At 30.0% G+C, this 14,092-nt stretch overlaps 3 protein-coding genes across 3 annotated transcripts; 2 read left to right on the top strand and 1 right to left on the bottom strand.

Annotated features, from left to right (window-relative positions):
* Positions 1-395: 395 nt before the first annotated feature.
* Positions 396-3,350, top strand: LOC111686995. Its single transcript, XM_023449400.2, has 4 exons — positions 396-862; positions 934-1,040; positions 1,099-1,231; positions 3,079-3,350. Exons 1-4 carry the CDS (start codon positions 742-744, stop codon positions 3,237-3,239), a joined length of 522 nt encoding a protein of 173 aa, XP_023305168.2. The 5' UTR covers positions 396-741; the 3' UTR covers positions 3,240-3,350.
* A 399-nt stretch (positions 3,351-3,749) lies between these two features.
* Positions 3,750-5,719, bottom strand: LOC111686989. Its single transcript, XM_046955657.1, has 4 exons — positions 5,409-5,719; positions 4,624-4,703; positions 4,290-4,458; positions 3,750-4,084 (listed from the first exon to the last, which is right to left on the bottom strand). Exons 1-4 carry the CDS (start codon positions 5,572-5,574, stop codon positions 3,966-3,968), a joined length of 534 nt encoding a protein of 177 aa, XP_046811613.1. The 5' UTR covers positions 5,575-5,719; the 3' UTR covers positions 3,750-3,965.
* A 5,202-nt stretch (positions 5,720-10,921) lies between these two features.
* LOC124420657 lies at positions 10,922-13,054 on the top strand. Its single transcript, XM_046954194.1, has 4 exons — positions 10,922-11,047; positions 11,111-11,226; positions 11,323-11,479; positions 12,954-13,054. Exons 1-4 carry the CDS (start codon positions 10,924-10,926, stop codon positions 13,052-13,054), a joined length of 498 nt encoding a protein of 165 aa, XP_046810150.1. The 5' UTR covers positions 10,922-10,923.
* Positions 13,055-14,092: the final 1,038 nt, after the last annotated feature.

Raw genomic sequence — 14,092 nt, 5'->3', positions numbered from 1 at the left:
ATATTTTAATTTTTGTTTCAATTTCGACAAACTACAATTTCAATATCTTTCTGTATTTAGAGTTCTACAATTAATATTCGTTATGTTTTATAATGATTATTTTTTTCGAAATACTATTCACTCCCTTTTGCTCTGATCACTTCTAGATACATATTTGTTGAACACAATTTTTGATAAAATTAATAATTTAAATGCGCATTGAAATATTTGCCCAAATATTTTGGGAGAATATGGATTCATTGCATGTATTTTCACTTTCACATACAGTTATGCAGTTTGGAATATGTATTCGAATTATTGGGGAGTGTGTGTATTTTTTTAATTTATCACTAAAGTGGTGTTAATTTAAAATGATAAGATCGATTTTATAAACATCTTTATTTAATTAGTTGTTTTTTGAGTCATAACATCAGAACATATTCTCCATGTAAAACCCACTTCTTTGTAAAGATCCGCCTAAAATTCGTTCCATTCTAAGAAATAACATCATTTACTTTAACAGCCTATATTAATATGAAGACAAATAAATATATATTTGTTTTTCGAAATAAACAAAATTAAAATAATGGACTGATTTAATATTATATACCTTTGATATCCTCACAAGCCATAAGTCCATTAGAAATAAAAACAAATTTAGTTAACTTCGCATCGTTGTACGTTAAAGATCTTCGAAAAATATATTTTGAAAATTTTTATTCTTAATTAATTTGTACAAAAAAAAAAAACAACTAAGCAACCATGAGTCGTGCCATCTTGGGTATTGTTATTGGTATTTTAAGTTCTATACTCTATATCCTGGGTGCTGGTTACTGTATTTACGCCATAACCAAATCTGCAGACTTTAAAAGCGGTATATTGGGCAAGTGATCAAATAATTATTTTCCTTAAATTAAACACTCTAACTCTAACACTCAAATGTTTGTATAACAGTTGATGTTCCTGAGGAAAAAATTGATATGGGCACCAGTATTTCTACGCTAATTGCATGCTTAATTATGACAATTATATCGATTCTTTTAATACTGGGCATAACAAAGGTAAGTTTTATTTAATTTGATTCAAAATTTTATTTTTATATCCTATTTAATTTTGTAGAAACGTCATCTGTTTATGGCTCCCTGGGTTTATCTTTCTATAGCTGGTATAATATTGAATGTTATACTTATACTTATCAGTGCTTTTGATTCACAAAAACACTCAAATTTGGTATTCAATATCATTGTTGTCGGTAAGTATTTATATAGATAATAAACTTTAACCCTAAATATAGTGGCATATATTTTGTTCCTATAGTAATAGACCAAATTTTTTAAAGTCTATAGATTGGTGAAAAGATTATTCCAAAGTTAAGCCCATAGATTTCTTCAAAGAAAAGTCCACATTTAGTCAAAAGATTATTTCATAGTATATTAAATAGAATAATCAAAAGCCTCTTCAATAGACTACAAAATAGTCTAATCCACAGATATATATATATATATTTAATAGATTTCTCTATAGAGAGATCAAAAGATTAGCTAATAGACTAGTCCATAGACTTTTCAGTAGACTATATCAAAGATTATTTAATAGACTAGTTAAAAGTCAATAGATTAGACAAGTCAAAACACTACTTTGTATGTTAGTCTAGTCCAAACATATATATTTATTAGATTTCTCCATAAAGAGGTCAATAGATTAGTTCATAGGCCTTTCAATAGACTACACCAAGAGTTATTTAACAGACTAGTTGAAAGTCAATAGAATAGACAAAAGCCACTCTTAGCCTATATACTATTATATAGATACTCAGTATACTGTTCTAAAGAATAGACCATAAACTAGCCAATAGAATAGCCAATAGACTAGACTATAGACTAGCCACAGACTAGCCTATAGACTAGACCATAGACTGGCCTATTGACTAGACCATAGACTAGCCTATAGACTAGACCATAGACTGGCCTATTAACCAGACCATAGACTAGCCATAGGCTAGCCTATAGACTAGACCATAGACAGGCCTATTGGCTAGACCATAGACTAGCATATAGACTATACCATAGACTAGCCTATAGAGTAGACCATTGACTAGCATATATACTAGACCATAGACTAGACTATATACTAGACCATAGAGTGGCCTATAGACTAGACCATAGACTAGCCTATAGACTAGACCTTAGACTAGCCCATAGACTAGCCTATAGGCCAGCCAATAAACTAGACCATAGACTAGCTAATAGAATAGATGATAGACTAGCCTATATACTAGACCACAGACTAGCATATAGACTAGACCATATACTGACCTATTGACTAGACCATAGACCAGCCTAAAAACTAGACCATAAACTAGCTAATAGAATAGATGATAGACTAGCCTATACTCTAGACCATAGACTAGCCTATAGACTAGACCATAGACTAGCCAATAAACTAGACCATAGACTATGGGCTAGACCATAGACAAGCCTATAGACTAGCCTATACACTAGACCAAAGACTAGTCGATATTCTAGTCCACATAGTAATCTATAGACTAGCCCTTAGACTAGCCAATAGACTAGTCCATAGACAAGCCAATAGACTAGTCCTTAAACTAGCTAATAAAGTAGTGCATAGACTAGCCAATAGACTATACCATAGACTAGACTGTAGACTATACCATAGACTAGCCTGTAGACTAGACCATAGACTAGCCTGTAGACTAGACAATAGACTAGCCCATATACTAGATCAAAGAGTAGCCTATATACGAGACCAAAGACTAATCGATAGTCTAGTCCATGTAGTACTCGATAGACTAGTCCATAGACTATTTAATAGTCTAGTATATATAGTACTCTGTGGGCTAGTCCATAGACTATTCAAAAGGCTACTCCATAACTAGCCTCAACACTTTAATCTATAGACTGGCCAATAGACTAGTCGATAAAGTAGGCAATAGACTACTCTATAGACTAGACAATAGCCTATTTACTAGTCCATAGAGAACTCTATAGAGAGTTCATTAACTAGTCCATAATTGACTTTAACACATAATATAAGTAACACTTTAACTTCTACATTTTCTTATTTACTTAATGCAAACAGCTATTCAGATATTGATTTGGTATCCCATCTATACACTCTACAAAGAGATGAGAATTAAGAAACGTATAGGTTTCGAACAAGAAGAACAAAATGTCATTGTCACTGCCACTACAAATCCGGTCGATACAAATTACACTCAAGTGCCGCAAAATAATATTTAGATGAATAATCTGGATGGACTCGTTTGAGTACGTTATTATTAAATAAGTATAAATATTTAGAAGATAATATGTTTATTATTGAAATAAAATATATAGATAAAGACAAAATAATCTAGGTGTTTGAGACATCATATACATATATAACGGTCCGACTTGTAATGGTGGACCTATATACATTTTGATATTAAGCCAGCGAAGTTTACCGGGTGTAAATACATACAAATAAATGTGCAAATCGTTCTAATTAAATTTGTTAAAAACGACCCATGACATAGAAGATCTTTCTCTCAAATATAGACCATTTGGAAATTCAGTGATAACATTTAAACAATTATAGCATTATTATTAACATTTAGAGGTGTTGTATTTTTTTGTATTATAAATATTTGTTGGGGATTTGATAACACATACTATATCAAAAATATTGTTTAAATGCGTACTATACGGTGTAGAAAATCTGTAAATTTGCTATAAATAAATAAAAAAAATATACACGAGTTTTGTTGCATATACATTTATATAAATTAATTTATTTGAAAATATTTCAATGCCTCATTAACCAAAATGATTAAGTCCGTGATAAAAAAAAATAAGAAAATATTTACAATAAAGTAAATACATAATTTTTTAAAAACATTTGCATATTTTTATTACAAAAAATTACCAAACACGAGTTAATCGTTTTGTTAAATGAAACATATAAGTAATAGTGACCCATTCTAGTAATTACACGATATCAATTGAATCATTAGCTTCATTATCTATAACGCGATATAGTCTTGTGGATTCCCTCTGGAACGTTTTGTATAAATAGTAAATGCCATTACGCAGATAGTCATGAAAAGCTTAAAATAAAATTGAAAAACAATCTTTGGATAAATATATAACTCACAAATAAAGTAAATATAATCGGGTCATTGATATTTGAAGGGAATAAAAATTAAATACCAAAAAAAAAATATTTTGATTTAAAATTCTTTAAAAATCAAATGCTATTAGCATTAGAGAGATTTAAATGCAGTCCAAAATACAATACTCTCTCTTACTTACCCACTACTATAGCATTTATAGTAATTGCCAAAAGTATTCCACAAACATTGCTCCAACTGCTATAAAATACTTTAGTCAATAAATATAGTAAATAAAATAAACCACTTGTTAATATGACTTCTAAAGTACAATTAACTATTAGCCATGGTTGCAATATAGAATGACGTTTCTGTAAAGAAATTTAAATAAATTTATCCAATTCACAATTGTTGTTGTAATGTCATACTGATTTTCAAATAAAACAATAATTATAATTATGTCATACAATAATACAACTTTACGACTGCGAGTCTGATGTGGTGTATTAAAAATTAGTTGATAAAACAAAACTTACTTCTACAACTCCCAAAATTAATAAAAGTGATGCAAGTAAGCAACTCAGACTAAGTATCAGTGTAAAAATGTGGAAAAAATCTGAAAAGGGAAGGATATTAAATTAGAAAACTAAACATATTTTTTTGCGCCAAAATATGTAATTCTATCTATCTACCTATCTATCTATCTATCTATCTATCTATCTATCTATCTATCTATCTATCTATGTATGTATGTATATATCTATCCATCTATCTATCCATCTATCAATCCATTTATCTATCTATCTATCTATCTATCTATCTATCTATCTATCTATCTATCTATCTATCTATCTATCTATCTATCTATCTATGTATATATCTATCCATCTATCTATATATCTATCTATCTATCTATCTATCTATCTATCTATCTATCTATCTATCTATCTATCTATCTATCCATCTATCTATCTATCTATCTATCTATCTATCTATCTATCTATCTATCTATCTATCTATCTATCTATCTATCTATCTATCTATCTATCTATCTATCTATCTATCTATCTATCTATCTATCTATTTATCTATTTTCTTTTCTAATACCCTAATGCTCAGTTCTATAGCATTGCAATCACATACAAATTTTAAACGGCAGAATATCTTACGGTTAGACAATAAGCGAATGTTGAGATAATGGGCCTTGCCTCTTTATATTCTCACTAAATACTTTTGCTCTTTTGGTTAAAAGATCTAAAGAGCTTTTCTAAATGGACAAACATTTCATTCACACATTATATTAATTCCCATTAACACTTACTTGTATCGGTGTTCAACAACAACGAACTGTACGGTGTATGCTCGTCTGAGAGAAATTCTTTATATTTATTTAATCCATTTATGCTAATATTAAGCGATATTATTAGATAAATCGAACCCACTGCTATGACAGCAATATTGCTACGTATTCCAAATAAAGTTTTCATTTTTCGAAAACTATAGAAAATTCAGTAAATTTATTAATTGTATTTCTAGGAAATAGATTTCTGATGCAATTTTAATCGCGTAAAACAATCAACACATTGCATTTAACTGAGTTTGCAGTATGACTTTCTTTATTTGCAATAACAAATCAACTGAAACGTTAGGGATATTTGTTTATAATCATTAAACAAAAATATATACATACATATATAAATAAATAAATAAAAAAACGCAAACACATTTGCAAAACTTCTCACATAAACATTCTCACATACCCTACACTATAACATTATTGAACACTTGAGTTTCAACATATGATATTCTCATATTGATTTATAATTATTCGATCCTAATTACTCTTTCTTACCACTATCAATAATGAATGATTTTGTCATTACGAAATGTTGATCGTGGACCCAAAAAACTATATATGTTAATATATTCTATGACCTTTTTTGATTCTCGGACTATCTAGTCTTGTTAGTTTTATTTTACAAATCAAGGTATTTATATAAAATTCAATAAAAATTAGAAATTAATTACTCTCCAAAATACTGTTGAGTTCGTAAACATTTGATGAAGGGTATTTAAAATTCGTTATTGCCGAATATATAAAACATTCTTACATGATTTTTTTTTTTTCAATATATAGTATTTATTTATAACAAAAGGTGATATTGATACACAATTTATTAAACAATTCTCAGAGATTAAGAGAAATAGAGAGAAATATTTTTTTATTTAATTTATATTAAAGTAAATAAAAAGGTTTTTTTTGTTTTTGTTAAAAGTAAAGTAAATAGTTGGGAATGACCGACTTATATGATACACAAAAGATTATGTTAAAAACAAAAGGGTCTATTACTAGTTTTATTTGTATAGGGGCTAATGGCGAAATTATGGACTAGACTGTGGACAAAACTATAAAATTTTAAATTTGATTATCATGTGTTTTTAAGATACTTTAAAAGTACCAAATAAAGGTGGAAATACTCAACGCGTTATAGGCTTTATTTTTATATAGACATGGGTTCTATAGTTGAAACGAAAAGTCAACTTTCCGACTTTTTACATTTTATGAATAGTAGACTTTTTAACTTTAAGTATTTTATAAATAGTCGACTTTTCCACTTTTTTCGATAATTTTTTGAGCTTTTCCGACTATTTTAGAGTTTTTGACTTTTTTCTACTTTTTTAAAATATTCGACTCGACTATTTTCGAGTTTTCGACTTTTTCCGACTATTTCTGATTTTTTCGAATTTTCGACTTTTTAACTTTTTTCGACTTTTCGAAATTTTTCAGACGATAGTCGAGTTATCGACTTTTTTGAAACAAAATAGTCAACTTCGACTTTTTCGACAAAAAGTCGATTGTTCGATTTTTTAAATAATCTGCCAATGGTTGCGCCGTCGCTGATCATTTTGCATCGACTTGTATCTCTGATCAAGGTACTTTTGAAAATCAAATATTATCAAAATAAAGAACGATCGTGTCAATTTTGCCATCCCTGATACATACTGATCATCGACACAGTTACACACACACATATATATACGCACAGTTGATATAGACTACATTTTAATACAACTCTGCTAATAAAGTTGTATTATTAAGTACACAAACATTGACACATAGATGACGCTACAACTAATTTGAATTAACGGAAATTCCATGTAATTTTGTGGCTCAAAAGGAATCTATGACTTTTAAGAATTATAGACAAGACTAGAAAGTAGCACTGAGCAAAGTAGAAAGATGAGAGATCAGCAAAAGAGGGGCTCATAAAAGACTTTTTAAAATGAAGATGGAGGATATGGTACCGCAAGTAGGATGAAAATGAGCGCATATATAATCATTTTAAAAGTGATATCTCCGTTATTCATGTACCGACAGAAGGACATAGCTAAATCGTCTTAGAATTTGATAATGTCCCAGAACATATATGCTTATGTGCATCTATAACCAAAAATTTTTAATGTCGGGTATAAGAAAACGTGAAAGAGTAGGATATAAAAGTATATTGTCATATCTAAGAAGTAATACACATGGTATACAGTAGTCATCTTAAAGTAAGTTGTTGGTAATTAAGTGCTCAACAATTTTGTCATACAAATTTTAAAATAGTATTTAATTCCACCACTCTTAATATTATTTCTAACTATACGACATATTAACATGCTACTTTTCCCAATAGTTTTAAAATATATATTACACATAACTTACAATACATACACACACTAGGTATTATGTCAGTGTTTTTAGGGTGCTATAAAACCTCAAGGAGAATATATTTTAAATATTTTATTATATAGTTTGTTTATACGTCTTGATTATTACAGATAACTATATAGTTTGTACTGTATATTCTTGAGTCTAGACTATAGAATAGACTTGAATTTGAACTATAGAATAGTATATAGTCTGGACAATAGAACAGTCTATAGTCTGGACTAAAGAATAGTCTATAGTTTGGACTATAGAATAGTCTATACTCTGAACTACATAATAGTCTATAATCTGGACTATAAAATAGTCTATAGTCTGGACAATAAAATAAACTATAGTCTGGACAATAGAATAGTCTATAGTCCAGACTATAGAATAGTCTATAGTCTGGAATATAGAATAGTCTATAGTCTGGACTATAGAATAGTCTATATTCTGGACTATAGAATAGTCTATAGTCTGGACTATAGAATAGTCTATAGTCTGGACTATAGAATAGTCTATAGTCTAGACTATAGAATAGACTTGAATTTGAACTATAGAATAGTCTATAGTATGGACTATAGAATAGTCTATAGAATGGACTATAGAATAGTCTATAGTCTGGACTATAGAATAGTCTATAGTCTGGACTATAGAATAGTCTATAGTCTGGACTATAGAATAGTCTGTACTCTGGACTACAAAATAGTCTATAGTCTGGACTATAGAATAGTCTACAGTCTGAACTATAGAATAGTCTATAGTATGGACTATAAAATAGTCTATAGTCTGGACTATAAAATAGTCTATAGTCTGGACAATAAAATAGTCTATAGTCTGGACTATAGAATAGTCTATAGTCTGGACTATAGAATAGTCTGTAGTCTGGACTATAGAATAGTCTATAGTCTGGACTATAGAATAGTCTATAGTCTGGACTATAGAATAGTCTATAGTCTGGACTATAGAATAGTCTAGTCTGGACTATAGAATAGTCTATAGTCTGGACTATAGAATAGTCTATAGTCTGGACTATATATATATAGTACTATATATATAATATATATATAGTACTATATATATACTATAGAATAGTCTATAGTCTGGACTATAGAATAGTCTATAGTCTGGACTATAGAATAGTCTATAGTCTGGACTATAGAATAGTCTATAGTCTGGACTATAGAATAGTCTATAGTCTGGACTATAGAATAGTCTATAGTCTGGACTATAGAATAGTCTATAGTCTGGACAAAGAATAGTCTATAGTCTGGACTATAGAATAGTCTATAGTCTGGACTATAGAATAGTCTATAGTCTGGACTGTAGAATAGTCTATAGTCTGGACTATAGAATAGTCTATAGTCTGGACTATAGAATAGTCTATAGTCTGGACTGTAGAATAGTCTATAGTCTGGACTATAGAATAGTCTATAGTCTGGACTGTAGAATAGTCTATAGTCTGGACTATAGAATAGTCTATAGTCTGGACTATAGAATAGCCTATAGTCTGGACTATAGAATAGTCTATAGTCTGGACTATAGAATAGTCTATAGTCTGGACTATAGAATAGTCTATAGTCTGGACTATAGAATAGTCTATAGTCTGGACTATAGAATAGTCTATAGTCTGGACTATAGAATAGTCTATAGTCTGGACTATAGAATAGTCTATAGTCTGGACTATAGAATAGTCTATAGTCTGGACTATAGAATAGTCTATAGTCTGGACTATAGAATAGTCTATAGTCTGGACTATAGAATAGTCTATAGTCTGGACTATAGAATAGTCTATAGTCTGGACTATAGAATAGTCTATAGTCTGGACTATAGAATAGTCTATAGTCTGGACTATAGAAGAGTCTATAGTCTGGACTATAGAAGAGTCTATAGTCTGGACTATAGAAGAGTCTATAGTCTGGACTATAGAAGAGTCTATAGTCTGGACTATAGAAGAGTCTATAGTCTGGACTATAGAAGAGTCTATAGTCTGGACTATAGAAGAGTCTATAGTCTGGACTATAGAAGAGTCTATAGTCTGGACTATAGAAGAGTCTATAGTCTGGACTATAGAAGAGTCTATAGTCTGGACTATAGAAGAGTCTATAGTCTGGACTATAGAAGAGTCTATAGTCTGGACTATAGAAGAGTATATAGTCTGGACTATAGAAGAGTCTATAATCTGGACTATAGAATATTCTATAGTCTGGACTATAGAATATTCTAAAGTCTGGACTATAGAATAGTCTATAGTCTGGACTATAAAATAGTCTATAGTCTGGACTATAGAATAGTCTATAGTCTGGACTATAAAATAGTCTATAGTCTGGACTATAGAATAGTCTATAGTCTGGACTATAGAATAGTCTATAGTCTGGACTATAGAATAGTCTATAGTCTGGACTATAGAATAGTCTATAGTCTGGACTATAGAATAGTCTATAGACTGGACTATAGAATAGTCTATAGTCTGGACTATAGAATAGTCTATAGTCTGGACAATAGAATAGTCTATAGTCTGGACTATAGAATAGTCTATAGTCTGGACTATAGAATAGTCCATAGTCTGAACTATAGAATAGTCTATAGTCTGGACTATAGAATAGTTTATAGTCTGGACTATAAAATAGTCTATAGTCTGGACTATAGAATTGTCTATAGTCTGGATAACAGAATAGTCTATAGTCTATACTATACAACAGTCTGGGCTACAAAACAATCTATAGTCGGGACTTTAGTACAAGCTATAGCTTAAACTATATAGTAGTTATTTATTTTAACTATAGGTCAATGTATAGTCTTAACTATAGTTCCAATTTTGTATCTAAAGAAACTCTATGACACAGATCTGTACAATTTAAATTTTATTTAATTTCTTTCTTCTACTTAAAATTTTGTAGCAACCTAATGTCTTATATTCGAAAAGGAGAGCCGTGATAACTTTTGTTTTTAATAGGGAACAGTAATTATCCAGCCATATGACAAATGTCTACTTTTAACTGAAAATCAGTTTGTGACTAAAATGTCCTTTTAGTTTTTAACTGAAACCTGTTGGCTAAGGTTCTTAAACACAGAAAAAATTATAAAATATTAAATAAGACGAAAAGGAATAAGTGATTTCTTTAAAATAATATAAAACAAAATGAAGTGCATAAATCGCTCTACATTGGGCCTCATTGTTGGCGGTATAAATATTTTTGGTGGTATTATTGCTATAATTTATATTGTAAAATTGTTATGTGAATTAGATAGTTTATCGGAAAAGGGTAAAAAAAAATATTTTGAATTCTTAAAATATTTTCCCCCTTATAAAAATGATTTTATTACAGACAAAGAGGAAAATAAGGATCTGTTAACTACTTCTATCGTAACACTGTATATAATATTGTTAATTTGTGTTATTGGAATTATTATATCGGTTCTTCTAATAGTGGGCATTATGAAGGTAAGAAACTTTGGTTATTCAAAGCTTTATTAATAATATTTTCTTCAACAGTTGTTTTATAATTGTTTTTGTTTCTTACGTTCTTTTTAATTTCAGAAACGTCATACATTAATGAAACCTTGGATTTATTGTTCCGTTGCCAGTATTGTATGTCAAGGTTTTCTACTTGTTGCTGGTTTAGTTATGGGCCTAGTAAAAAATTTACCATTCCATAGTGTGTTTTTATCCTTCATATTTGGTCTTATAACATTAGGTAAGTTTATTATTAAACTTCAACTCAGGGATTCTGGGGATATTGGTTAAATAAGTGGGTGTCGCAATTTTTCTCACCACTACATTTATGTAGCATATAATTAAGGATTGTCACATTTCATATGTTTTATTAAATCGTAAAAAACATGCAATTTTTAGGAATGTTCATATAAACTATAATACTTTTCAATGAGAAATGAACACACAATCTAGTAAGAAAGACTAAATATTAACTGGTCCATAATATGGTCTTTACAACATTCTATAGAGTAGACTATAGAACAATAAAATCTATAAAATAGTTTATAGTCTGGACTATACAAATGTCTATAGTTTGGACTATAGAACAGTCTATAGTCTGGACTATAGAACAGTATATTGTCTGGACTAAAGAACGGTATATAGTCTGGACGATAGAATAGTCTATTTTCTGGACTAAAGAACGGTCTATAGTCTGGACTTTATAACAGTCTATAGTTTGGACTTCAGAACAGTCTATAGTCTGGACTACAGAACAGCCTAAAGCCTGGACTACAGAACAGTGTATAGATTGGACTATAGAACAGTCTAAAGTCTGGACTATCAAACAGTATATAGTATGGACTATCGAACAGTCTATATTCTGGACTATAGAACAGTCTATAGTTTGAACTATCGAACAGTCTATAGTCTGGACTATAGAACAGTTTATTGTTTGGACTATAGAACAGTATATATTCTGGACTATAGAACAGTATATATTCTGGACTATAGAACAGTATATATTCTGGACTATAGAACAGTCTATATTCTGGACTATAGAACAGTCTATAGTCTGAACTATCGAACAGTCTATAGTCTGGACTATAGAACAGTCTGTAGTCTGGACTTCAGAACAGTCTATAGTTTGGACTATAGAACAGTCTACAGTCTGGACTGCAGAACAGTGTATTGTCTGGAATATAGAACAGTGTATAGTCTTGAATATAGAACAGTGTATAGATTGGACTATAGAACAGTCTATAGTCTGGACTATAGAACAGTCTATAGTCTGGACTATAGAACAGTCTATAGTCTGGACTATACAGTCTATAGTCTGGACTATAGAACAGTCTATAGTCTGGACTAGAGAACAGTCTATAGTCTGGACTATAGAACAGTCTATAGTCTGGACTATAGAACGGTCTATAGTCTGGACTATAGAACGGTCTATAGTCTGGACTATAGAACGGTCTATAGTCTGGACTATAGAACGGTCTATAGTCTGGACTATAGAATGGTCTATAGTCTTGACTATTTAATGGTCTCTAGTCTGGACCATAGAATGGTCTATAGTCTGGACTATAGAATGGTCTATATTCTGGACTATAGAACAGTCTATAGTCTGGAATATAAAATAGTCCGTAGTCTGGACTATAGAAAAGTCTTGCCTATAAACCAGCCTAAAGTATACTCGGAAGAGTTTTTATTAATTTTATTCTATAATCTAATTTCAGGACTACAAATCTTAATATTTTATGCTATCCATAGATTATATAAGGATCTACGAGATGCCAGTCATGACGATAAGCATTCAATGGAACTAGAAGCCAAATAGAAAAAATATGTAATTATTTGAAAACTTAGAAACATAAAAATTTTATTTAAAAAATCGATAACTATCTTATTAGTTTTTAAATTATTGTTGAATTGTAAGTTTTAAATTACATAAATTATTAAAATAATTACAACTAAAGAGAAATCTTAAAAACGAAATTTATTTTACGAATTTAAACATTTTATTATTACGCTTTTTATTATGTGTTTTTCCTTGTACGATCAGGTAGATTAAGTTGGAGGATCCAATAATCAAATACAGTTTCAAACATATGTACGGGTTCATGTGCATGTATTTAGTATGACAGACTTTCTGTCGCCTTTTAAAAATTTCGGGTGTGACTTTGACGCGTCATGTGCTAACATGTGTTAACTGAAATGTCAGACAACTAAAAAAACTATTAAAAAATTCTTTACCAAGCCCATTTTATATACATATACATATTTATATATATGTATTTGTCTATGTTAAAGAGTGTTAATGTTTTGGCCTTGAAAACGTTTAAATTTAATAAACAAACTCCAATTTATTAAGTTTAAAATGTGTGTTTGCATTCAAACCTCATTGTACGGATAAAATATTTCTACATCGTCTTTCGATTTTAATAAAAACTGAACTAGAACTGAACTAGAACAGAACTAAACTAGAACTGAACTAGAACTGAACTAGAACTGAACTAGAACTAGAACTGAACTAGAACTGAACTAGAACTGAACTAGAACTGAACTAGAACTGAACTAGAACTGAACTAGAACTGAACTAGAACTGAACTAGAACTGAACTAGAACTGAACTAGAACTGAACTAGAACTGAACTAGAACTGAACTAGAACTGAACTAGAATTAAACTAGAACTGAACTAGAACTGAGCTAGAACTGAAATAGAACTGAACTAGAACTGAACTAGAACTGAATTAGAACTGAACTAGATCTGAACTAGAACTGAACTAGAACTGAACTAGAAATGAACTAGAACTGAACTAGAACTGAACAAGAACTGAACTAGAACTGAACTAGAACTGAACTAGAACTGAACTAG

The sequence above is a fragment of the Lucilia cuprina genome, chromosome 6, assembly GCF_022045245.1.
Source record: "Lucilia cuprina isolate Lc7/37 chromosome 6, ASM2204524v1, whole genome shotgun sequence".
Classification (NCBI taxonomy): Eukaryota; Metazoa; Arthropoda; class Insecta; order Diptera; family Calliphoridae; genus Lucilia; species Lucilia cuprina.
This window is presented reverse-complemented; position numbering and strand designations above follow the sequence as displayed.